This window comes from Macrobrachium rosenbergii, chromosome 9 (assembly GCF_040412425.1).
Source record: "Macrobrachium rosenbergii isolate ZJJX-2024 chromosome 9, ASM4041242v1, whole genome shotgun sequence".
In the NCBI taxonomy this organism is placed as follows: Eukaryota; Metazoa; Arthropoda; class Malacostraca; order Decapoda; family Palaemonidae; genus Macrobrachium; species Macrobrachium rosenbergii.
In genome coordinates this window covers 37,129,943-37,155,725 of record NC_089749.1, presented here as the reverse complement: position 1 = coordinate 37,155,725, position 25,783 = coordinate 37,129,943, and the positions used below count along the sequence as shown (strand labels likewise).

The following is a 25,783-nucleotide window of genomic DNA, read 5'->3' as shown; positions in this document are numbered from 1 at the left end:
TTGCTCTTTAGCTCAGATAGCGGAACTCCTCCTTTACCTGAGGACTGCCGATGGGGCTCTCTTCTTTCACCTTCAAGGGGCATAAAGCAATGCTAGGTTTAGTGTTTAAACACAAAGGTCTAGTTTTATCTTCCAACCAAGATCTTAGCGACCTAGTAAGTCTTTCGAGACTTCCAAGGCAGAGAAGAGTCAACCCTGTATCTTGGAATTTGGACGTAGCTCTCAAGTGGTTAACAGGCCCTTCTTTCAAGCCTCTCCATTCTGCTTCTCTCAATTTAACTAGAAAACTCGGTTCCTTGTAGCCCTAGCAAATGCCAAACGAGTTAGTGAGCTTCAGACTATAGACAAGCGAGCAGATTATGCTCAGGGAGACAGTCTGTGCTTGAACACTACATTTTCCTGGCCAAGAAAGAAAAAGGATCAATGCTTTCTCCCTTAAGTAATTGACAGACATCCCTGGCTCTGGGAGAGTGAGCGAAATGTCTAGTTTGAGCTTTCAGGTTTTACCTGAGCAAGCCTAATAATCAAAGGGCTATCCATACCTAGGGTGTCCTGACAAGATCCTGTCTCGCTCTCTGTCTAAGAATGCATTGTCCTTCATCTCCGGTGAACTTTATTTTTGAGGTGCACTCTCAGATTCAGGAGAACAATTTGCCTACCTGTTAGCTTTCAGGCTCATTATGTCACTCACATCCTTTTGGCAATTGGCCCACTGGAAGTGTAATAGTTCTTCACTTATGAATTTTTTCTTGAAGTCAGAACAGTGTTTAAAAATTTTGTAATACCTTGGGACCATTATTAATAATTAGCATGGCACTGAGGGAGGAAGCAGAGGATTTTCTCCTATCTCTTCACCTTGTATTAAGGTGGCAAAGTTTTTGGGGAGCCAGGGGGTACGATGTACCTGGAGCACCCACCACTCTCAGTGGATGGGTAGTTGTTTATTTTCAGTGTAGGTGACAAAGTTGTTTGGTGGTTTTTATTTTTTGGTACTGTGCCCAGGGCAAGGGCACTTAATGATGCTTTGCCAGCCAACGGAATACTCTTTCGCTGCAAAGCTCTCACTTAAGTAGAGACAATCCGCGGCTATACTGCAGCGCCACAACAAGTTAAGATGGGCACTGACCAGAGGCAGTATTCTCCTGCAATGGCCCTCTTAGCTGATAAGGAAACGACAAGCATTGTTTTTTAATGCTAGCAACTTTGTCTATTTCAAATTCATTACATGACTTAATGTTTTGTAGTGGAGTATGTCCATGTATCCCACAATGTTTTGTAATGGAATATGTCCATGTATCCCACCTCCTGTCTGTGTGGAATTACTTGGTAAGTTCCTTATATCAAAATGGCATTTTTATAATAAAATAAAGTTTTATATATACTTTCCAAGTAATCACTAAATTGGAGCCCGCCCTCCTCCCCTCTGATGGACACAAGAACAGAAACAGAATGAGGTTGTATGCTAAGTTGTTCCTAGTATTCCCATTAGTGGGCGGGACTGGTCACCTACACTAAGCAATCGGAGTGCTACCGCGAATTTCAAATTTTAGCTGCTGCCCAAGTGGAAAGTGTAGCTATGTACTTAGTAAGTATATATAAAACTTTATTTTATTATAAAAATGCCTTTTTTGTAGAAATTTTGTTGACAATTATTTTTTCCAGTTGCTATGGAGATCATTTCACCTGAAGGTCTACGCCAGGATGGTAGAACTCCTACATGTCTAAGAACAGTCAGTTGCAGATTAGGTTTATATGATAGGCCTAATGGCAGTGCTTACATAGAGATGGGTAATACAAAGGTCCTTGCTGCAGTGTACGGCCCACGGGAGGTAAGATTTTAGACAGTATTGCATTTTGAAATTTTCGTACAGGATTACAAACTTGCCTTCTTATAATAGGTACACTAACCTCTTTGTTTGGACTGATAAATCTAAGGGAGGTGATGATTTCTGCAAAGTGTAGAGAAAAGTAGTAGATTTGAAGCCTATGTTAGCAACCCCAAACTCATAGCCATACCTTCTTTTGTCTGTGCAAACATATGCTGCCAATAAGATTTCACAAAATCCACAGAAACAACAAACTAGCACAGTAGTATAAAATAAGTCAGTAAAAAATACTGTATACTTTATGGAAATTAACCCATAAATACAGCGCTTTAGCAGGCAAACTGTCTCATTCCAGACCTTTATGGTTTATGTTATTTGGGATGAATCTTACCTGCTGCTAAGTTAGCTTAGATCCCTGCACCGATAGGCATTCAAACAAAAGATCAAATGGCTTCCCAGATGACTCTCTAATACACCTGTTCTCCACTAGGTGTGTTTCAAATGTTTTAGCTCTTGTCAGAATTCTCCTTGCTACCATTGTGTATAGGTGCTTGTTGGTATTACATGGCTGTTTGCTGCCATCACGGTACTGTACATTTATTTGTTCCTACACAATATACAAACCATCGGTCTTTACATGAGGAATTGCTTCAGTTCAGCTGGAAACCAGCTGTTTAACTTTTAAACAAGGTGGTTAGGCAGTTAATTACCATCCACCAGGTGGGAGTCCCACCCACCCGGATGGTAAGTATTCACTTTGCTTTCGGCCGCCGCACTATGAGGAGCCCTTGGTTTTCTCTCTGCCCTGCCTGATGTTTTGCTTCACTTTCTATGTTCCTAGTTGGATTGTTATTTTTTTTTTGTGTATTTGTGTCTGTATCTGGATATATTTATACGTTTGAGAAATGCAAACACAAGAATCAGATGATTAACTGTTAGAGCGAAAGGTTGGTTCGCGGTGTGTGTGCCATGGGACCAGCCTTAAGCATTGTAACCACTGTCGCTCCTCCTTTGATGCTGACCCCATGCCCTCTGCTTCAGTTGCAGGGGCCGTGACTGTACCCAGGATGATAAGTGTGGCGAGTGTCGTGCCTGGTTCTCTGTGCAATGGGTGAAGTATTCTTAGAGGTGGAGGTACAAGAGGAAGGCTCCCAAGGATTCATCTAGTGGTAACATGCCCCCGACATCTCCATGGGTTGCTAATCCCTCTTGTTCCTTCCCCCTGTGAGACTTCCATCCATGGCTCTCACTGCTACCGGAGTGATCTCCCCCCCATTGTCTTCACTTATTTCATCAGGCGGTAGTCTTCGTGGGGGCTGGGGACCAGGATGACCTCTGCTTGGTGGTCTTTGTTCGTTCAGGGTGAGGGGAGGAATCCCTTTTGGAACAAAGAGAGACTGCCACCATTAACCAACTTCCCTTTCAGGTGTGAAGGAGAATGAGAAACTCCAGGAGACTTAGCTCTCTCTGGGTCTCTCGGGTGTTCCTTCGTTGCAGGGCCTGCTGAGTCATCCGAAGGCATCCCGTGATCTTGCGATGCCTCCAGTGACTGCCACTTCTGTGACAATGACTACTTTGACTGTCATGATGTCTTCCTTCTTGAGGGCCTGTACATCGACTATGGTAACGACGCATGCCCCTCCTTTAGTATCACCTGCTGTGGTTGCAGAGGAAGAAGAAGGTAGCTTCTCCCACCTGGAAGAAGTCTCGTCACTGGGCTTTGTAAGAATTGCTTCCCCCCACGGCAGAGGCAAAGGGATCTCTTGTCGACTCTCTCCAGTCTTTCGACACGGGGGCCGTACCACAGGTCTCGCCGAGACCCCGTGATTCGGAAGTATCAAGTGTATGGGTCTCCAAGGGGATCCGTGCCACTGATAATAGTTCAAGGAGGTCACCTTCCTGGACTAGTGCACTTCTTACCTCTACCTGTGGCTCTTAGGACACTGGTAGAGGGAGCAACTGAAGATCATCCCATACGTGATTCAGGAGCTCAAAGTGCACGGACCTCCAAGGTCGCCCTGGGTACAGTAAACCTCCCATATTCGCGTTGTCACGGTTTGCAGACTCATTGATTCGCGGGATTTTCTGTGGAACATATTTCTAAATTATTTGCGAAAAATCTGGCAATTCGCGGACTTTTTCGTTGAGAAATATTCACTAATTAGTGTAATTAGTGTAAATACATTTTTTAAGTGTGTAACTTACCTAGTAGGTGCATTGCTATTGTTTTGAAACCGAACGGCCACTAGAACTTAAAATTTGTGCCAGCAAAAACAAAAAATAATATGGCTGCTAGGAGATACCCCCTCTACCCACTGGTGGAGTGAGGAACTACCTTAACACAAAACTGCAGTCGTTTCTGCCGGCTTGGGCTGTACACACCTGTTTGCAGCAGCTGCTAGAATTCAGGAATATTCTGTTATTGGAATTTGGTGATGTACTTAGTATTTTGTCTTCAATATTTAGTTAGGACAAGCAGTTACATCATTCCCAGTTTGTGTTATTTTAGCTACCCTCTTTTCTTTGCAGTATATCTGACTCGGGCTCAGGTAAGAACAGGGCAATTAGAGTTTGCAGCAAAGGGTGCAAAAGTAGGTTAGCTAAAGAGACTTGAGGCACATACTGTTTGCGCAGCTTGTAGAGGTCAGGACTGTAACCCGGATTTGACATGTGATGAATGTAGAGATTGGGATGAAGGGAAGTGGAAGATTTATTCAAGTAGGATGAAAAAATTAGATTCTGATAGAAAGTGGAAAGCTGCAGTTAGAGCTTCCTCTAAGGAAGTAGATTATCAGGATCATGAACTTTCCATATCTCCCATTAACACCCCACCTCTTAATCAACCTGTTCCTTCACCTGGTTTCCGTTCACCTGAACCCAATGCCATGACCAGCCTCGAAGCCCATATGAATGTGAAATTTTCGTTAATACTTCAAGCTGTTGAAAAGTTGGGATCCTCTGTAAAATCCTTGGAGGATAAAGTGACGAATGTTAGTGTTTGTGAAGTGGAAGAGGTGGCTACTCGGAGGTAGCGCATGAGCGCCAGTATCAAGAGAAGTGTATTCTTGCGCCTGAAACTTTGACTTGTTCGTTGGTGCCAACTCGTCTCTCATCTGCCAGACGCTCGGGTTCTCCAACTCAGATTTCCGAGCAGGAAGTTCAGTACCTTTCAGCGATTGCCATTCAAGCGAAGTTGGATAAGATTTTGGGTTTTGTGCAACCCACTCAAAACAAGACTCGTTCTCTGGTAGTTTTTTCCCCTATGCATTCGGAGGAGGAAGCAGACGAAGAAGGCGATGAGGAAATAGCACAGGAGAGTCACAATTCCACCACTTTCAAGAAGCTTTTGAAATTCTTTGTTGAGAGTTGTCTGGATTCGTTCTCTTATGTAGCACCTTCCTCTCCGGACTCTTCTCTCAAGAGGGATTGGAAGAAGAGTGCTTCACAACTTAGATTATTTTGTCTTTTTCGGCACGGAAAGCACTAAAAGGGATCAATGCTTGGCTCCTTAAGAAGAGGGAGCAGGGCAAGACTATCTTCTGTTTTCCTCCTTCCAGACTGACATCTTGGAGACGACTCTGCTACGAGACCGGGGAAGCCTTCTCTTTGGGAGTTTCTGCCTCCTCCCAGGGAGACTTCTCGGGGCTTATCGACGCTCCGAGACGTTCAGCTTTTAATTCAGCGAAGGTTATGCTTTCTATGCTGGAACTGGATCACCTATTGAAGCACATCTTTCGTATTTTTGAGGTGGTCAGTTTTTTGGAGTGGTCCATTGGAGCGTTGGGCCGTAAGATTTCTGCATGTTCTTCTTTGGATGAGGAGACATTTACGGATTTGTTGCAAGTCCTTAACGTTTTAGACCAAGGGGTTATCGACGCTGCTTCGGTACTGACTGCTATGTTTTTTTAGGCGTTCTTAAAAAGAGCGAATTATGGTGTTCTTTCCCTACGAAGGGAGTTTCAAGAATTCAGAGGTCGGCCTTGTTGTTTGCACCTCTTAATAAGAAGTACTTGTTTCCAGAGGAGCTGTTAGTGGAGATTTCTTTGGCTCTTCAGAAGAAATCTACACAGGATTTACTGGCTCAATCCTCCAAAAGACCAAGAGGGGCTTCTGTTGCTTCACCGGTTGTATGTCCGACTTCTTCTTCTTCTTTTGCGTCTTCTTCATCGCATGGAATGCCCTTTCGAGGTAGAGGAGGTTGTAGAGGATTGGCAAATTCCAGAGGAAGAACAAGGGTCCCTCTTAGATCAATTAAGAAAGTTCCCCAGTCTGCCAACAAGAAGTGAGAAGCACATCCTTTGTGCACCGGTGGGAGCAAGACTTCTACAGTTTTGGAGGTGTTGGAAAGAGATAGGAGCAGAGAGCTGGGTTGTGGAGACTCTGAGAAGGGGCTACTGTATTCCTTTTGTGGTTCAGCCCCCCTTTTGAGGGTACTGATAGCTTTGACAGCTTACTTAGGCAATTCAAAGAAATCCATGGCGCTTTCGGAGGAGGTGTTGGCCCTGTTAGACAAGAGTTGTAGAAGCAGTGGAAGATCAGAGCTCTCCGGGCTTCTACAATCACCTGTTTTTAGTTCCCAAAGCTTCAGGGGGCTGGAGACCCGTGTTGGATGTCAGCTCGTTAAACAAGTTTGTAAAACCGACAAAATCCTGCATGGAGACCAACAACATGGTTCTAACATCCATCAGACAGGGGGATTGGATGGTAACGGTGGATATGCGGGACGCATATTTCCATGTCCCGATACACCAAGAATCTCGAAAATATCTACGTTTTGTATTCGGGAACCAAGTTTTCCAATTTCAGGCTCTCTGTTTCGGCCTTTCGACAGCACCTCAAGTTTTTACCAGGATTCTAGCCCCATTTTCGAAATGGCGCCATCCACAAGGGATCAGGATATCTCTTTATCTCGATGACTGGCTTCTTCGGTCGGGAACTCTAGCAAAGTGCATAGAGGATCTTCAGGTGACTTTAAGATTAGCAGAGGCATTGGATCTTCTAATCAACCATCAGAAGTTGTGTCTGATCCCTTCTCAGAAGACAATATCAGATAGATGCAGTGAAATTTCGGGCCTCTCTGTCGGCTCAAAGAGTCGATTCTTGCCTTAAAAAAGTTTTGAAGTTTCTGGCTCTCAGAACTTGCTCTGCGAATGAATGGATGAGCCTTCTAGGGACGTTATCGTCCCAAGAGATGTTTGTGGATCTGGGGCGCCTCACATGAGGCCATTACAATTTTATCTAAAAGTGAAGTGGCGGAAGAAGGAATTTCCGGATTCCTTCGTTTTTGAGATTTCTGAGAAATCAAGAAGGATCTATTTTGGTGGGTGTCAAGAGAGAGATTGACGGAAGGAAAGTCTCTAGCTCCGTTGAACCCTGACCTAACATTCTTTTCAGAGGCATCCGACCAGGGATGGGGTGCGGTTCTAGGGGACATAGAGACATCGGGAGTTTGGAGCAAAAGCCAACAGAAGTGGCATATCAACATGAAAGAATTGGTAGCTGTTCATCTAGGGTTGACAGAATTTGCAGAACAGATCAGAGGGAAGGTAGTAGTAGTCCATTCGGACAATGTAATAGCTCTGTCATATATTCGGAAACAAGGAGGCACTCACTCGTTTTCCCTTTGCGAGACGACAAGAATTCTGCTATTGTGGTTGAAGCAAAATCAGACGCAAGTATTGACAAGGTTTGTTCGAGGAAACTAAATGTAAGGGCAGACTTGCTCAGTAGCAAGAAGCAAGTGATCTCGACGGAATGGACTTTGCACCCCTTGGTATGTCGACAAATATGGAAGTGTTGGGGGACTCTGCTGGTAGACCTATTTGCCACAGCCAGGAACAACAGACTTTCAGTTTATTGTTCTCCAATTCTGGACTGTCAGGCTTGGGCTACAGATGCTATGTTTCAGAATTGGGAGAATCTGGATGTTTACGCCTTCCCGCCATTCAAGATAGTCAGGGAAGTGTTGAACAAACTCAGGACATACAAGAACGTCAGAATGACTCTGATCGCCCCATTTTTTCCATCGAGGGAATGGTTCCCGGATCTGCCGGAACTTCTGACAGATTATCCAAGGCTACTACCTCAAAGGAAGGATCTACTCAGGCAGCCTCGCGTAAGAAAGTTCCACGAGGGTCTGTCAGGTCTAGCGCTAACCGCATTCAGACTATCAACCGTCTCTTCAGAGACAAGGGATTTTCTCAGCAAGCTTCAGAAGCTATCGCGGAATGCAGGTCTTCTTCGGACGTATACCAGGCCAAGTGGAATGTTTTTAGACACTGGTGCAGGAGAGAGGCAGTCTCTTCTTCTAAGACATCTTTAGCGCCAGTGGCTGATTTCTTCTTGTACTTGAAGAAGACGAAACTATTATCCACCTCTACCATTAAGGGGTACAGGGCTATGTTGGGCTTGGTGTTTCGACACCGTGGTTTAGATTTGTCTGGTGACAAAGATTTGTCGGATTTAATTAAGTCTTTCGATAAGAAGAGGACGGAAGGACCAAGATTAATAGGCTGGAACTTGGACGTGGTTCTGAAGTGGCTTAGGAGTGATAGATTCGAACCTCCCAGTACAGCATCTTTAAGGGAGGTGACGAGAGACGCTATTTTTAAGTATGTAACTTACCCAGTAGTTACATTGCTAATTCCCACACTAAAGGAGGCGGGCCCATGAATAGACAGAACTATAACTAAGTTGTGTTAATCATCTATTGTGTAAAAGAAATGCTGTAAGTTCCTTACCTGTTAAGTGAGTGAGCCATATTCATTCTTCCTCTTAAATATGGAGCTCTTCTTAACTGCTAGACGTGGCGAGGGAGCCATGGGACGTCTATAGCAAGTAAATTATCCTTGTGACCTAGAAGGATTCGTAGGACATGAAGGATGACCAAAGAAATGCCCCTGTTCAGGGCACAGTACCAACCAAAAAATATAAAACCAATCGATGGGTATCACCGCTAGCCTACACCAAAATTAAACCCCTTAAAAGAACTAATGACTGAGAGGTACTCCTAAACGCACAGCACAATGTACCCCCAGACTCCCCAGCAAACTCCAAAACCTGTGTCAAGGAGAAGGGGACACTAATACCCAATACTGTGCCAGCCACTATGAAGGGACCTAGGGTACTGCAATTACCATATGTTGTCTCCATATCTCGTCTCCATATCTCGTAGATAATGTTAGGCGAAAACTGACCTACTCCTCCAAAAGGTCGCTTGTATAATAGAAGAAAGAGACAAATTGCGTCTGAAGGCCAGAGAGGTCGCAACCGCTCGTACTTCATGCATTTTAATTTTCAAAACACTGCACTCCGCATCATCCAAATTGTCATGAGCCTCCACTATTACACTCCGAATAAAGAGAGCCAACGCGTTTTTTGAGAGGGGTCGAGAAGGATTCTTAGCCGAGCACCAGAGATGGTCCAAGTTACCTCTAATAGACTTGGTCGCTTGAATATAGAACTTTAGAGCTCTAACTGGACATAAGAGTCTCTCCTCTTCTCTGTCAACTAGATCTGTCAGATTATGAATCTCGAACGACCATGGCCAAGGCCTGGATGGAGTTTCATTCTTGGCCATAAAACCCATATTAAAGGAACAGATAGCATTTCCATTTGCAAAACCTACTTTTTTATTTAAGGCATGCACTTCACTTACCCTCTTCACTGTAGCTAAGGCTACTAAAAATGACATTTTCATAATAAAATAAAGTTTTAAGTATACTTACCCGGTAGTTACATGGTCAAAGCCCTCCGTCCTCCCCTCTCATGAATGTAGGGCATAAACGACTGAAGTTTTGTGTTAAGTTAGTTCTTCACTCCTCCACCAGTGGGTAGAGGGGGTATCTCTCAGCTGCCATATTGTTTTTTGTTTTTGCTGGCGCAAATTTTGAATTCTAGCTGCCGTTCAGTTTCAAAACAATAGCAATGTAACTGCTGGGTAAGTATACTTAAAACTTTATTTTATTATGAAAATGTCATATTTCCAAATACCCATTCATCCGTCGTCTTGCAAGTACCTCCACTTTATCCTCGGGGAGACGGTCTTCCAATTCAGGACACTCTGCTTCGGGCTCTCAACCCCGGCCCAGGTGTTCATAAAAATGTTCTCTTTCGTGTCAGCTTGGGCCCATTTGCATGGGATACATTTACTGAGGTATCTCGACGACTGGCTGGTCCTGGCGAGCTCCCGCTCGCAGTTGCTACAGACAGGGATTGGCTCCTCGGGCTTTGCTGTGAGGTTGGGATCATGTTAAATTTCAAGAAGTCAGATCTCAACCCCAAGCAGAGGATAAAGTACCTGGGCATACTGATAGATACGGTAGCAGCGAAAGTCTTTCTCTCGGACTCTTGTATTAGGAAGTTAGGGAAGCCGGCACAACTGTTCCTGTCTCCAGGAACAGCCAGCTCGGCAATGGCAAGTCGTCATCGGTCACCTGTCATCGCTGGAGAAGCTGGTCCCTCATAGGTGTCTTCACCTTTGGTCTCTACAGTGGAGAGTAAAGGAGTATTGGTCCCAGTTCCAAGACCCTCAGTCCTTTCTCATCCCTCTTTCCGAGGAGGTGAGAGAGGACCTACACTGGTGGATGGACGACAGGAACCTCTTAATAGGAGTATCCCTACATAATCCCCCTGCGGACATGCTGCTGTTCTTGGATGCATCGACCAAGGGATGGGGCACACACCTGGAGGAGTTGCTGACCTCAGGAGTGTGGGACAAAGACGACAAGCACTTTCACATCAACATCATGGAACTGAAGGCAGCCTTCCTGGCTCTCCAAGAGTTCCTGGATCGAGTGATGGGACACTCCGTGGTACTGATGAGCGACAATACCACGGTAGTGGCATACGTCAGCAAGCAGGGGGGTGTCTAGTATCCCTCCCGCTTCACCAGTTGATGATGCAGGTGCACGAATGGGCACTGGTTCACTCGGTAGAGCTGTCAGCCAGGTACATTCCAGGCAAGAAGGAATGTTGTGGCAGACAAGCTCAGCCACCAAAATCAGGTGATCAGAACCAAATGGTCCCTTCACCCAGAAGTCACAGAAGGGCTGTTCAATCTGTGGAAGTGTCCAGTCATCGATCTATTCGCCACCTGGCACAACAGAAAGCTTCAGGTCTTCTGTTCAGTTGTGCTGGACCCATGGGCTGCTGCAGAGGACGCGTTCCAGCACCTGTGGGACAACCTCGTTGTCTGCGCCTTTCCTCTGTTCTGTCTGATTCACAGAGTGATCAACCAGAATGATTCTGGTGGCACCCAAATGGCCACAGGCTGTTTGGTATCCCAACCTGCTGTGTCAACCCCACGTAGAGCAGTATCACCTGGCAGTGCTGTCCCTTTGTCTTCATGGCTTGAGTTATCCACATCTGCGAGCGAGAGGTTTTTCGCGTCGCACAGCAACGGAGATGGCTGGGTACCTTAGATGATCCTCCGCAGCTGTACACCAGGAAAAGTTGTCCATCGTCTGTGGTTGGTGTAATGGACGGGGTATCTCTCCGGTCAGAGCTACTGTTCAGCAGGTCACGGACTTCCTCGTCTTTCTTCGGCGAGAGAAGCTTCTCTCCATTTCAGCTGTAAAAGGCTACCGTGCCGCACTCTGCCTAGTCTTGCAGCTGAAAGGTGTAGATATCTCCTCTTCCTTCGAGGTTTCCCTCCTGATGAGAAGCTTCGAAAGGTCTTGCCCAGCCAGGACCTCAGGCCCCCTGCATGGGATGTGACTCTCATTCTAAGGAGCCTGACTCATGCACTGTACGAGTCTTTACAAGAGTCATCAGACAGGGATCTGACCCTCAAGACCTTCTTCTTGCTGGCCCTGGCATCGGCGAAGGGAGTTGGCAAACTTCAGACTTTATTTGATGTTAAACACTTGAGGGGATGGGGATCAGTTACTCTCGATTTCGTCCTGGGTTTCGTGGCGAAGACTCGGAATCCTTCGGTCCCTGACTCTCAGTTCGAGTCTTTCACGATCCCCTCCGTAGAGGACTTTGTTGGTAATGAACCAGATGAGATGCTACTCTGTCCTGTTAGAGTGCTGTGGCGCTGTCTGAAGAGGACTCACCGTCTCCGGCATGAGTGTCGACGACTCTTCGTTAGTACTGTCTCGACCAAGAAAGAAATGTCCAAGAACACGATCTCTTTCTGGCTTCGTTAGACGATAAGGAGAGCATATTCTGCTGCTGGAGAAGACGACACCGGTAGGCTTCATTCGAGAGCTCACGAAGTCCGCAGCATTGGTCTGTGCCTCGCATTCTGGAAGAACCTGTCGGTCCCGCAGATTTTGAAGGCAGGAGTGTGGTCCCAACAGACCACCTTTACTTCCCTCTACCTTCGGGATGTTGCACACAAGTCCTTGGACACTTTCTCCTTGGGTCCTGTGGTGGCTGCTCAACAAGTTGTGTAGCTTACCCGGCTCCTCTAACAGGACAGGTTGAATCTCGCCTAAGATGTATGGTTGTGATTGGGAGAATGAATGTGGAGTGACTGGCCTCTCTTCCTTCTCCTCATCTCAGCTCTCTTCCTATGGGCAGGGAGCGGACATGCTGTTACATGCTGGATCTGGCGGTCGATGCAGGTAAGCACACTAGAGCTTCCGTTCTATTCCCAGTCAGGATTTTAGAAGCAACCCCACTCCTTCCCCTTGCAAGGGGAGGAAGGAGACCATGACAATAAGGCAAACCCAATGCTTGCGATTGCCTTAATGTCACCGACCTTAAAGTTCTTCGTAGCCTACTTTGCATGAGCTGACACTTCGTCTTTCATGCAAAGTCTGACAATTGATCTTGCTTTTCTTACAACCCGATCATTTTGTCAGAGGAAGTTTTCCCTTCCTCACTCTATCGATCAGGAAGGGAAGATAAGGTATGGTGAACTCCAGTCAGTTCATAGAGACTCACTCAGATTCCTCCCTCCAACCAGTGAGTCTTCTTAATTTAAAGGACCAACAGTTTCTACATCTTGTTGGAACAAATCACAATTTTTAAAAGTAAATTGTATTTTTCCTAACTACAGTATAGGCAGTCCCCGGTTATTGGCGGGGTTCCATTCCCGACAGCATGGTGATAACCGAAAATCTCTGACAAACAAAGATTGGTTATGAACGCCGGCATCTGGTTATCGGTGCCGATAACCTGGGATCAGCGCTGCCGATAACCGAGGATCAGTGCCAATAACCGGGGATCAGCGCTGATAACCGGAGATCAGTGCCAATAACTGGAGCTCAGCGCCGATAACCGGGAATCGGTGTCAAAAATCCAGTTATTGTCGTCACTAGACAAGTGCCGTAGAACCGTATCACTGATAACCAAGGCCGCCGATAACCGGGGACTGCCTGTATACAAACCTGAGGTCCTTTACATTACATTTCATGCCCTCCTCATGCCACCCCTCAATCTGACACCTAGGCTGAAAGGCAAATTGGAATGTTTACATCTGGGCAGGCAGTACTCCCACCTCCCAGATGGTAGTTAACTGCTTAACCATCTTGTTCGAAAGTTCAACGGCCATTTCCAGCTCCGCTGAAAGTAATTCCTAATGTAAAGGATCTCAGGTTTGTATAGTTGGGAAAAATACAATGGAAACATCAAAAATAGCAAGATAAGTGCTTAATATTAACTTCCAGTTAAAAGTTTGAGTTTTAAATTTTTGGAACTGATAATTGTTACGACACGATATACAAACTGTCGGTCCTTTACATTAGGAATTACTTTCAGCGTAGGCTGAAAACGGCCATTGAACTTTCGAACAAGGTAGTTAGGCAGTTAACTACCGTCCGGGAGGTGGGAGTAAACATCCCAATTTGCTTTCAGCCGCCGTAGAATGCGGACGATGTTCTTCACTCTCTGCCTGACTGCCCTTTAGCTTTCCCGGTGGGAACTTTCCTTGCTTTTCTATAATGAATGTTGATAAGCCTTCTAAACCCTCCTATCCCCAACGTGTGTGTCCTGGGGTAGGAGGCAAGAGATGTAATACTTTTCGATCTAGTGTCGACACAGACCCACACACCCTCTGCCCCACTTGCAGGGGACGTGTGTGCTCGTGCAACGCTCCTTGTAGTGAGTGTTGTGCCTGGTCTCCCGAACAGTGGAGGGGGTTTGAAGGGAGGAGACGCAACCATCGGAAGCCCACCAAGGAATCGTCCGAGGGTAACACGCCTGCGACGACTCCAGTGGTGGCTAATCCGTCGGGATCGTTTCTCCCTTCCAGCGAACTTCCCCTGCTTGCTCCCTCTCCCTTAGGTGAGGACTCCCCCTCCCCTTCCTCATTTGTTTCATCGGGTGTGGAGGGGCGTGGGGGAGCAGTTGCTCAGGACATCCTGTCTGGGGTCTCTCCTCGCCCCGGTGCGAAATTCCCCCAGAGCAAGTGGAGGCTTCCCATTTTGACCCAAATTTATCCTCAGGTTTGGGAGTGGAAGCCTAACTCGGAGGAGGCGAGCCGCTCCGCTCTCCTTGGGAGACTGCTTCACCCAGGCAAAAGCGCTCTCCTCGACCCTGGCTGCTGTCACCACCGCAGGTTGGTGACCGCTCCCGGCCCACTACCCCTGTTGGTTCTGCCCGCAAGGCCAGTGGGAGCGCCCGATCCTCCTCTCCTGTCCCCTCTACCTCCTGGGCTCCTTTCAGGGGGTGCGAGTCGGACAGGAGGAACTCTGGCGAGTTGTCTCCCCAGAGTTCTACCTCGGGGGCGTACGTGCCTGGCTCGGTCCTCTGTTCGGCCAGGTCTTATGCCTGCGTGGTACAGGAAGGATCACGGGGGTCTGCCGAGGTTCTCCCTCCTGCAGGGAGAGTAGGTCGGGAGGGCTGCACTCTGGAAGGACTCGAGGGTCCTCTTCCCCAGGATGCTGACACCCCCGAGATACAGAGGACATTTGCTGAGGTTATTGTGCTGATTCGTCAGCACAATGACCTCTGGGAAGGGACCACCGCCTCGTCTGTGGATTGTCCGTCGTGCCTCGAATCCTACTGGGGACCCAAGAAAGAACCCAAGGCTTCGGTGGGGCTGCTGTGGTCCATGCTTGCCAAGGGGGTACTCGATCAAGTGAATAGTCTTGTGTCAGGATAGGACAGTTCTCTCAGATTGAACCTCTCATACAAGCTTCTTCCCCCTCTGCCTCACCAGAAGCGCTTCTGCACCCCGTCGGAGATGGCATTGCCGCCTAAGCAGGTTGACCCGGACCTGGTTCATCTAGATCCGGGTCTTATGTTGCAGCAACTTACTGCAGAGAGTATCTTCCTCTCTCAGCAAGAAGCCGCAACCCTGGAAGCCACCGCCATGGCGGCCTTCCAGGCAGTCTGGCTGGATCTGTGGTCTTCACAGTATCCAAGGTGGCTGCTTCCTCAGGTGCTATCGTAATCGGGGAGGACTCCGCCTTCAGGAGACTGTGCCAGTATGGAGGTAGGGCCATCTCCTACCTCGCCCACTAGACGGCAAACCTGTGGGCTAGCCTGGTCCTGAAGCCGAGGGACGCTGTTCTTTCTCGCTTCTCCAGGTCCGTGGGGCCCGAGTCGGCAATGTCCCTGCCGAATGGACCGTTGCTGGGTTCCTCCTCTCTCTTCCCCTAGAGAGTTGGTGGAAGCTGCAGTGGACAAGCGCCGGGCCGATGACAGCGACCGGCTTATCCACCAGGCAGTGGCTAAGACCTCCGGGTCTTCACGTTCCACTGCTGCCAGGCCCTCGGGCCAGGTTAGCAATTCCTCAGCCCCTAAGAAGTCCCAGTCTTTGAAGGGGTCCCATGGAAACACCCAGCCTTCTTCTTCCTCTAAAAAAGGTGGGTCTTCCCGCCCCTTTCAGCCCGCTTTCCAATCTGGAAAAGGGCCCAAGGGGAAGAAGAAGGGGAAACGCTAGGGGCGTCAATCCCCCCCCAAATGCTGCTGAAGGTAGTGGGGTGCCTGTCGAGCCATTGGGCAACATGGCAGTGACATGGAGCCGAGACCTGGATTGTGGATGCCCTTCAGGAGGGATATCTACTACCCTTCGAGTCTCGGCCTCCCCTCGCCTGCTCTCCGGTCCATCTCCACACTTGCGTCCAAGGAACTCCAAAGGACTCCACACTACAGCAAGAAGTGAAAGCCATGCTGAGCAAGGGTGCTGTGGAAGTCGTTTCAGACCAGTCTCCAGGCTTTTACAGCTGTGTCTTCCTCGTAGAGAAAGCCACAGGGGGATGGAGACCAGTCATAGATCTTTCTCCCCTGAATCGATTCGTTCGCCAGACTCAGTTCATGGTGGGAACAGCGCGATCCGTGCTTGCTTCCATCAGGGAGAACGACTTCATGCTTATGGTGGACTCGAAGGATACATATTTCCAAATACCCATTCATCCTTCCTCTCGCAAGTACCTCCACTTTATCCCCGGGGAGACGGTCTTCCAATTCAGGGCACTCTGCTTTGGGCTCTCGACCGCTGCCCAGGTGTTCACGAGTGTTCTCTCTCGTGTCAGCTTGGGCCCACTGGCACAGGATACATCTGTTGAGGTATCTTGATGACTGGCTGGTCCTGGTGAGCTCCCACTTGCAGTTGCTGCAGGACAGGGATCAACTCCCTAAGTTTTGCCGTGATCTTGGGATCTTGGTGAACTTCGAGAAGTCAGATGTCACCCCCAAGCAGAGGATAAAGTACCTGGGCATGCTGATAGACACGGTAGCAGCGAAAGTCTTTCCCTCAGACTCTCGTATCAGCAGGTTCAGGCAGGCAGCACAGCTGTTCCTGTCACGACAGGAACAGCCAGCCCAGCAATAGCAAGTCATCATTGGTTACCTGTCGTCGCTGGAGAAGCTGGTACCTCATGGGTGTCTGCACCTGTGGTCTCTACAATGGAGGCTAAAGGAATATTGGTCCCAGTCCCAAGACGCTCAGTCCTTTCTCATCCCGCTTCCCGAGGAGGTGAGAGAGGACCTTCGCTGGTGGATGGACGACAGGAACCTCTTGATAGGAGTATCCCTGCATACTCCCCCTCCTAACATGCTGCTGTTCTCAAACGCATCAACTGAGGGATGGGGCGCACACCTAGAGGAGTTGCTGACTTCAGGAGTGTGGCACTGAGACGACAAGCACCTTCGCATCAACATCCTGGAACTGAAGGCAGCCTTCCTGACTCTCCAAGAGTTCCTGGATCGAGCGATGGGACACTCCGTGGTACTGATGAGCGACAATACCATGGTAGTGGCATACGTCAACAAGCAGGGAGGTCTGGTATCCCCTCCCTCTCCACCAGTTGACAATGCAGGCGCCAGAGTGGGATATGGCCCCACTCGGTAGAGCTGTCAGTCAGGTACATTCCAGGCAAGAGGAATGTCGTGGCAGACAAGCTCAACTGCCAGAATCAGGTGATTGGGACTGAATGGTCCTTTCACTCGGAAGTGACGGAAAGGCTGTTTGACCTGTGGTGGTGTCCAGTCATCAACCTGTTCGCCACCCAGCACAACAAAAAACTCCAGGTCTCCTGCTCTGTCGTGCCAGACCCATGGGCCGCTGCGGACTCGTTCCAGCACCTGTGGGACAACCTCAACATTTATGCCTTTCTTCCTTTCTGCTGATTTTCCGAGTGATCAACTAAGTAATGATCACTCCGAATCTCAGAATGATTCTGGTGGCACCCAAATGGCCCCAGGCCGTTTGGTATCCCGACCTGCTAGCTCTCCTCTTTGAGGCGCTGAGAGAGATCCTCCCCCTGGCCCAACCTGCTGTGTCAACCCCATGTAGAGTGGTACCACCAGGCAGTGCAGTCCCTGTGTCTTCATGGCTTGAGGTTATCCACCATCTGTTGTGAGCGAGAGGCTTTTCATGTTGCGCAGCAACGGAGATGGCTGGGTACCTCAGATGATCCTCCGCAGCGGTATGCCAGGGGAAGTGGTCCGTCTTCTGTGGTTGGTGTCGTCGACAGGGTATCTCTCCTGTCAGAGCTACTATTCAGCAGGTCGGCGGACTTCCTCATCTTCCTTCACCGAGATGAGCTTCTCTCCGTTTCAGCTGTAAAAGGCTACCACGCCGCACTCAGCCTAGTCTTGCAGGTGAAAGGAGTAGACCTCTCTTCCTCCATCGAGATTTTCCTCCTGATGAGAAGCTTCGAAAGGTCTTGTCCACCCAGGGAACTCAGGCCCCCTGCATGGGATGTGACTCGTTCTAAGGAGCCTGATTCATACACCGTACGAGCCTTCATGAGAGTCGTTAGCCAGGGATCTGCCCTCAAGACAGTCTTCCTGCTAGGCCTGGCATCGGCGAAGAGAGTTGGTGAACTGCATGGACTTTCCTTCGATGTTAAACACTCGAGGGGATGGGGATCAGTTACGCTCAGTTTTGTAGCGAAGACTCAGAATCCTTCAGTCCCTGATGCACAGTTCGAGTCCTTCACGATCCCCTCCCTAGAGGACTTTGTAGGTAATGAACCAGATGAGATGCTACTGTGTCCTGTTAGAGTGCTGCGGTGCTATCTGAAGAAGACTCGACGTCTCTGGCCTAAGTGTCGACGACTCTTTGTTAGTACAGGCTCGACTAAGAAAGAAGTGTCCAAGGACACAATCTCTTTCTGGCTTTGTGAGACGATAAGGAGAGTGTATTCTGCTGCTGGAGAAGACGACACCAGTACGCTTCATCCGAGAGCTCACGAGGTCCGCACCTCGCATTCCGAAGAACATGTCAGTTCTACAGGTGCTGAAGGCAGGTGTTGTGGTCCCAACAGACCACCTTCACCTTCTACCTCCAGGATGTTGCTCACAAGTCCTTGGACACCTTTTCCTTGGGTACTGTGGTGGCTGCTCAAGTTGTGTAGCTTACCCAGCTCCTCTAACAGGACAGGTTGCATCTCGCCTAAGATATACAGTTGTGATTGGGAGAATGAATGTGGAGTGACTGACCTCTGTTCTTTCTCCCCTTCTCGGCTCTCTTTCCACGGGCAGGGAGCAGACGTGCTGTTACATACTGGATCTGGCGGTCAATGCAGGTAAGAACCCAGCGGTGTGGCGGAATTCAAACCCACAAACAAAACAATACACAACGCTCACCCTGATCTTCGGTTGCTGGAGACGGACCAAAGGTCCATGGTCGCCAATCACAGCACACAAAACCACAAAACAAAATTGCAAACAGACCCTCCACCAACAATGAACAAAAAAGAAGACACATGCACCATCAATGTTGGTACAAAAACCCAGACCAAAATTAATTTCGAACTGCCAGTCCACTTTCAAGGTTGGACCTCAACTACCCAAGACTCTCCCAAAACCGAAATCTACCTAACATTTTCACAGACAGACAGCGCTAGTAAACGACTCCAATGTGATTGAAACCACTCACAACGAACAACACTCTCTCTCTCTCTCTCTCTCTCTCTCTCTCTCTCTCTCTCTCTCTCTCTCTCTCTCTCTCTCTCTCTCTCTCTCTCACACAGAACGTTGGGAAATGCTAAATACAAACAAATTCATTCATCCCTCTATAATTCTCCCCTTTTAGCATTTCCCAACTAACACCTTTCACACTGCATTCAAATTGCCTTACACAACACCCACGGATGCTCACTAGCAGGTCCTCTAGATCGCGTTCGCGGGCACGCAATCATTCTCTCAGAATCACTTTCTCTCTTCCAGCAACATTCAGACTCACATCTTCTCCTCCATTCTCTCTCAGATTCACGCTATCTTCTTCACTACTACCACTCTCAGTTTCATCCACAATCTCATCTATACCCTCTAACTCGTTCCCAAATACCTCCCCAATTCTTCAACTAACCCATCCCATTCGCCATTGACCTTTCGAATTCTTGCAACGATTCATTCATGCTTTCAATCACTGCATATTACTGCTACGCTCTCTTACTCTTACACTTTCGCTCACCTCCAACCGTTCACTCACCCCTACACGTTCAGTCAACTCAGTTATATCAAACCCGCATATGCTATACGTCCTATTCATACCATCCCATTCATCCGTATTACACGCTTTATCGCTCATTTTCACTTTGGCACTCACACCCCTATCACACAACTTACGATCATTCCATTCACTTACGTTCTTCCCTTTCTTACGTTTCCTACCATACTCTATCAAAACCAATTGCTGATCCTCCATACACAAGCTCTCACGCACATGCATCACACGCACCGCTTGCATCCTGGAGGATCCACCCATTTGAACCCCCTTCACACTCAGTTTCCCGAATTCACTGTCACAGTCACCCTCTTTCCTCTACATACACTTGATACATGTCCTTCCATTCCACATTCGACACACTTCCCTCTCGGTTCTGAACACATTCTCGCATAATGCCCATTCTTACCACAATTGCCACATATTACATTCACTCAGGTACCCCTACAACCATTAGCAATATGACCCACCTGTCCGCACCTGTAGCATTTAACCCCCCTATCTTTCGTACACTCATTTACCAAATTCCCGATTGCCCACACCCGAAACACGCTCCTAAAGCCCACCTACACTCATTCTTTGTATGTCCTTCCTTTCCACATCTAAAACACTTCGCTCGACTTCCACTCACCGACATTCCCCTTTGTAAACTACTATCCCTAACCCGTCCAACCCGTTGTTCCCTTACAAACCCACCATTCATCCTCACTGGCACCTCCACATTACTTGCTCTTACACTCCTATCTATTACACTATTGGCCATTCTCATTGGGCCCCTCAACACTGCATCCCTAAAGCTTCCAAACTCTGGCACTCTCTCATCTACCCCAGCCCTTACACTCACACTTCTGCTCTCTTTTTTATAATCCTGTCAAGCTCATAATCTTCTACAATTTCCAAAATTTCTCCCCAAGTCAACCTTTCACTCGTCCATCACTCATGCAAAAAGTTCCAGTATCTGACATTTGATCTTGCAGTTCCTACACTCCGATCAATATGTCAGAGGCTCGGTACTCCTCCTTGTTCTTTCGACCGGGAGGAGTAGCCCAGATGTGCAGAACTCCAGTCAGTTCAGGAGAATCACTCAGATTCCTCCCTCCAACCAGTGAGTCTTCCTAATGTAAAGGACTGAGGGTTTGTATATCGTGTCGGAACAAATCCCAGTTTTGGAAAGTAAATTGTATTTTTCATAACTATACAAACCTGAGGTCCTTTACATTACATATTATGCCCACCTCATGCCACCCCTCAATCTGAACCTGGACTGAAAGGCAAACTGGAATGTTTACATCCGGGCAGCCGAGTATTCCCACCTACCTGGCGGTAGTTACTGCCTAACCATGTTGCTCAAGAGTTTAACGGCCGTTTCCAGCCTACGCTGAAAGTAATTCCCGATGTAAAGGACCTCAGGTTTGTATAGTTAGGAAAAATACAATTTACTTTCAAAAATTGTGATTTAACACTGAGAGAGAGAGAGAGAGAGAGAGAGAGAGAGAGAGAGAGAGAGAGAGAGAGAGAATCGTAAACCTGTTATGCTCATTCTGGGGCCCATCCTGGGGTGAGCTTAACAGATACAGTAGTACAGTATAAGTACACTGTAAAAAATTTTTATCATAAGTATGTGTATTTAGTCATGAACACAATATGAAAAATACAGTAATTAGTGAAAAATAGTGTTGCTCTAAGAAAAAAAATGAATTACACTAGTAATTTCAATTGTTTTTACCAATGTAAAAGGAAAATGGAACGACTTCAGTACTATGAGAGAAAATGGCTGTGCTTATGTATACAGGGGTAACTGATTAGTTGTCAAACCTTCTGTAAGACAGATTTATTTAATTTGTATTATTTTGCTGTGTTTACATTAATATTAATATTTTAAAATGAGTAAATCATTATTATAGCATTTTGTGGGGCATATATACGTATGAGTAACAGTTGTAAAAGGGTACTAATCTAAGGTGACTGAAGTATATTCCTATTGCAAAGGCCTCAGGTTTGTATAGTTAGGAAAACTACAAACTACTTTTAAAATTGGTCATCTTTAAGAGTAGAAATATGCATGAGATATAGCTAGAGTGTCTTGAGTATGTCACTGTCCCTTCTGCAGAGTTCTTTGCAAGGAATTACTGATATCTTTTATTCCATTTGTGTTTTTATTTTTTAAGGTCATGGGTGTTTTAATAGAGATTTTAGAATTAATTTAACCAAACTAAATCTTTTGTTCTTTACTTTACAACACTTTTATACACTATTACTATTTATTTAATTGAAATGTATGACAGCAATACAACTGATTTTTGATACTCAAGAAAATGTTGGTTCTGAGGTTTGATTTTGAATTAGTATTTATTAGGTGGTGATGACATTTGTTGCTCTGCATATCAGTATAAGGACAAGTTAAGTATTATATCCTTTATTGTATTTCAGGTTCGCAGTATTAGTAAGCAGCAACTTGATGAATGTGTTATCCAATGTCAAATGAGCCGAATTGCTGCTTGCCAAGGGGAACGTGTCAGACGCCCAAGAGATCAGAGAACTCGAGCTATGAGTCTGCAGATTTCTGGGATATTCCAGGGAGCCATACGTAAAAGCAAATATCCAGGGTCCCAAATTGATATATATGTTCAGGTAAGTGTAGAGTACTGTAGTATACTCAGGCAAATTACAAGGTAGTTACTTTTTATTAAAGCTGTTCTGCCTGTCTAAAAGCAATGCAGTCGACCCCGCTTATTCACAGTTCAGCACTCACAGCTTCACCTATTCACAGATTTTTTGTGGAACATACCACCAAATTATTCATGGAAATTTTTCCTATTCGTGGATCTTACGTAGAGCAGTATTTTTATATTATTTCATGACTAAATTTACATTTTTTATGTATTTGGTGTTTGAACTATTAAAATAGGCAGTTATAAGCATTTTTAGAGGGGGTGTCAAGTATTTGCGGATTTTCGCTATTCGTGGGTGGTTGTGTCCCCTATCCCCCATAAATATGGGGCATCGACTGCATTGCATGTGTTGAATTATAACTAAGCAAAAGGGGTGAGACATTTCCTAGTAGTGCAATCACATTTTCTTTTAATTTGGTATCAGTAGGGTCATATGGTATTGCTCTCCATCTGACCATGAGTTTTCATTATTTGAGATGAATCTTACCTACTGTTAAAAGTAGCTTATATCTCTTCGCTGTTAAGCAAGTTGGCATTCAAACAAAAGATCAAATGGCTGCCGGGTTGACCGTTTAGTACACCTGTTCTCCACCAGGTGTGTTTCGAATGTTTTAGTTCTTGTCAAAATTTTCCATGCTGCCATTGTGTATAGGAGCTTGTTGGTATTTCATGGCTGTTTGCAGCCATCATGGTACTGTACATTTATTTTTCCTAAGATGTCTCCACAGGAATTAAGGCTAAGAATGTCAGGTTCTGTAGGGATGATTACTGTGTTAGCAGGATGTTGATTTTTTAAGATACAGTACTATACACACTGTTTATGCTGGTTGCAATGGTATAAAGTGTGATCTTGAGGATAGATGTGAGGAAGCAGGAATTTTTGAAGGACGTTCTGCTTAAGTTTCGTTAGCATAGAAAAAGAAGGGAAGCACATAGATTGTGAAAGCAATTAGTTAGGTCAGGTTATCAACCTGTCATTTCTCCCCTTCTCCAAGTCCTTCATCTGTAGTTATCCTTGCTCAGTCTAGGCTTTTCCTTTGCTTTTGCTTTAGTTAGTATTGAGGCTACCTCTTTAGCTCCACCTACTCCCCTTTTGGTTCAGGAAAAGTGTATTGAGAATTTAGAACAGGAAGTAAACCTTATTTTGGTCAGCACAAGGTTTGTCTGAATTTGTTAGGGAACCGGTCCGTGTACCCCCATAGTGTGTGAGATCATTTTCATATTCCCTTATAAGAGGTAAGGTGTCGGTGCCCTTGCTTGTCTGTACCTGAGCCTAGGACTGCCCTGTGACAGTTGGAAGAGTCCGCTACCAGGGAACCGGGTTGATTCTCAGGGGAACGTGGTTCTGTACCCTCCGTCACCTGCCTCCGTTTTTCACACTCATAGTTTCATATAATGCGTTAGCCAAAAGTTTAATTTGGCAAACATTAATCTTCATTATGTATGTGACTTCTGCCATCATTGGCACCTAGTATGAGGTTGTTAGCACCAGTAGGACTAATTATACAATATAGTATAGACAGTTTTATTAAAAATAATGTGTCTGTAGCAAGTTTTACTTATTCTGATGTTATGTTGACTCAGTCGATTGTATAACCAATCTCTTCATCTTTTGCTCATTCTAAATCCTTGTCTGCTAGCCTATTCCTCTTTCTCCATCAAAATGCACTTGTTTGTTCCTTACATGCTTTTTCTTTGGCTATCGGCAAATCTCTGACTTCTGCCTTGATTAATGTTTCTCTTCCCAAATTTACCATGGTTACAGCATCTTCTGTTGTTTCCAAGCTAGATATTATTTTAGCCACATAGCTTTCTAAGGATGTGTCACTTAGGAATGCTCTTAAGTACTGTATGTTGAATCGCTTTTGGACGAGGCGGGAGAGTCGTCGTAACTCCTCTTTCCCTCCTCCCAACATCTCCCATTTTCTTTTGGCAAATTGTTTTCTTTCACTCAGGTGACTCATGTGGATTCATCTGAGTTGCTTCAGACTGTCTCCCTTTCATTGAGTTGTGGATGCAGTGCAGGTACTCGGCTGCTGTAGTCTCCTGTTGTCAGGTGTCGCTGCCTGTTGCTAGGTGTCACCTCCTGTCACCAGTGTCTCCCCCTGTTGCCCTCTCATGGAAGAAGAGTTTGAATTGGAGGATCGGTTTGAGTGGCGTTTACTGGAGCATTGCAGTTCGCTGTATCCTCATTTAGTTGAGGAAAGAGGCCACATAGAGAATAAATCTCGCATGTCTTTGAGTATATCAGCACCCTTTAAGTATTTGGAGAAGATAACCCAAGCTTTCTCCTTCAATTAGAGTGCATTTTGTAAGTTTTCTCTTGCTCAGGAGCACAAAGCTACCTTTAACTCTGCCGGGGCTTGTCTTCTGGCTTTTTATAAAGTTGCAGAGCACCTCCTCTTGTGATGCAGGTGTTTAATGGGTGCTTAAACCGTCTACGGTAGAAGATTTGGTGTCTTTTCTTTTTCCTGTGAAGAGTCCAAATTGAGACTGACAGGTGCTTTGGCCATGCTGAAACATGGACTCAGTTGCTCCTACACAATATAAAGGCCATCGGTCTTTACAATAGGAATATACTTCAGTGTAGCTGGAGACCAGCTGTTTAACTTTAAACAAGGTGATTAAGTATGAGAGTCCCGCCCACCCAGTCGGTATGCATTCACTTTGTGTTTGGCTGCAAAGAGAGAGAGATGTGCCGCTCCTCCTTCTGTGTCTGCCATTTGATTGAATTGTTTGTTTATGTAATGTTTTCATATATATTAGTGTGTTGCTGTTTTTGCTTATATCTGGACATAATGTTTTATTATGATATAATGCAAATCCCACCCCTTATTTTACTTTTGTGTGTTATGTAGTCAGTATTATGATATAATTGTTCATTCTGACATAATGCAACCCTATACAGTCGACCCCCACCTATTCGTGGTTCGGGATTTGTGGCTTCACCTATTTACAGATTTTTCTGTGGAACTTAACCCCTAATTATTCACAAAAAAACTTGGTAATTCACAGATTTTTTTGTCGAGAAATATTCACTAATTACTGTATTTTCATGTTATTTTTGTGACTAAATACATTTTTATAATAAAATTATTTATTAATTTTCAATTATTAATATTAATGTAAACACAGCAAAATATTGATAAAATGTACAGTATTTTTTTTTTTTCAATGAATGTTAAATATTTAGGTACAGTATTTAACTCTACTTGTGAATTCCCATTGTTTCCCCCATTGTATTGTAAAAAGAAAACAGGACTGCTTTAATACTGTATGAGAGAAAATGGATGTTCCTGGATATGGGGGTAACTTGAGTAGTTTTCACACCGCTGTAAGCCATACATTTTTAAGGGTAATGTTGTAAGATGACTTTGAAATGATATTAAAGTGTTTTAGATGATAGTTTAAGGTATAAATGGTGTAGGATGATA

The 25,783-nt window shown here is 46.0% G+C and overlaps 1 protein-coding gene across 5 annotated transcripts in view; it reads left to right on the top strand.

Annotated features, from left to right (window-relative positions):
* Positions 1-25,783, top strand: part of Ski6 (exosome complex component Ski6) — a 64,867-nt gene that overhangs the window by 22,399 nt on the left and 16,685 nt on the right. For all 5 annotated transcript variants that reach the window (XM_067108913.1, XM_067108910.1, XM_067108914.1 and 2 more), the window contains 2 exons: positions 1,663-1,829; positions 22,108-22,308. In XM_067108913.1, coding sequence (XP_066965014.1) covers positions 1,668-1,829; positions 22,108-22,308 — 363 coding nt within the window. In that variant the 5' untranslated portion in view covers positions 1,663-1,667. The remainder of the gene's footprint in view (positions 1-1,662; positions 1,830-22,107; positions 22,309-25,783) is intronic.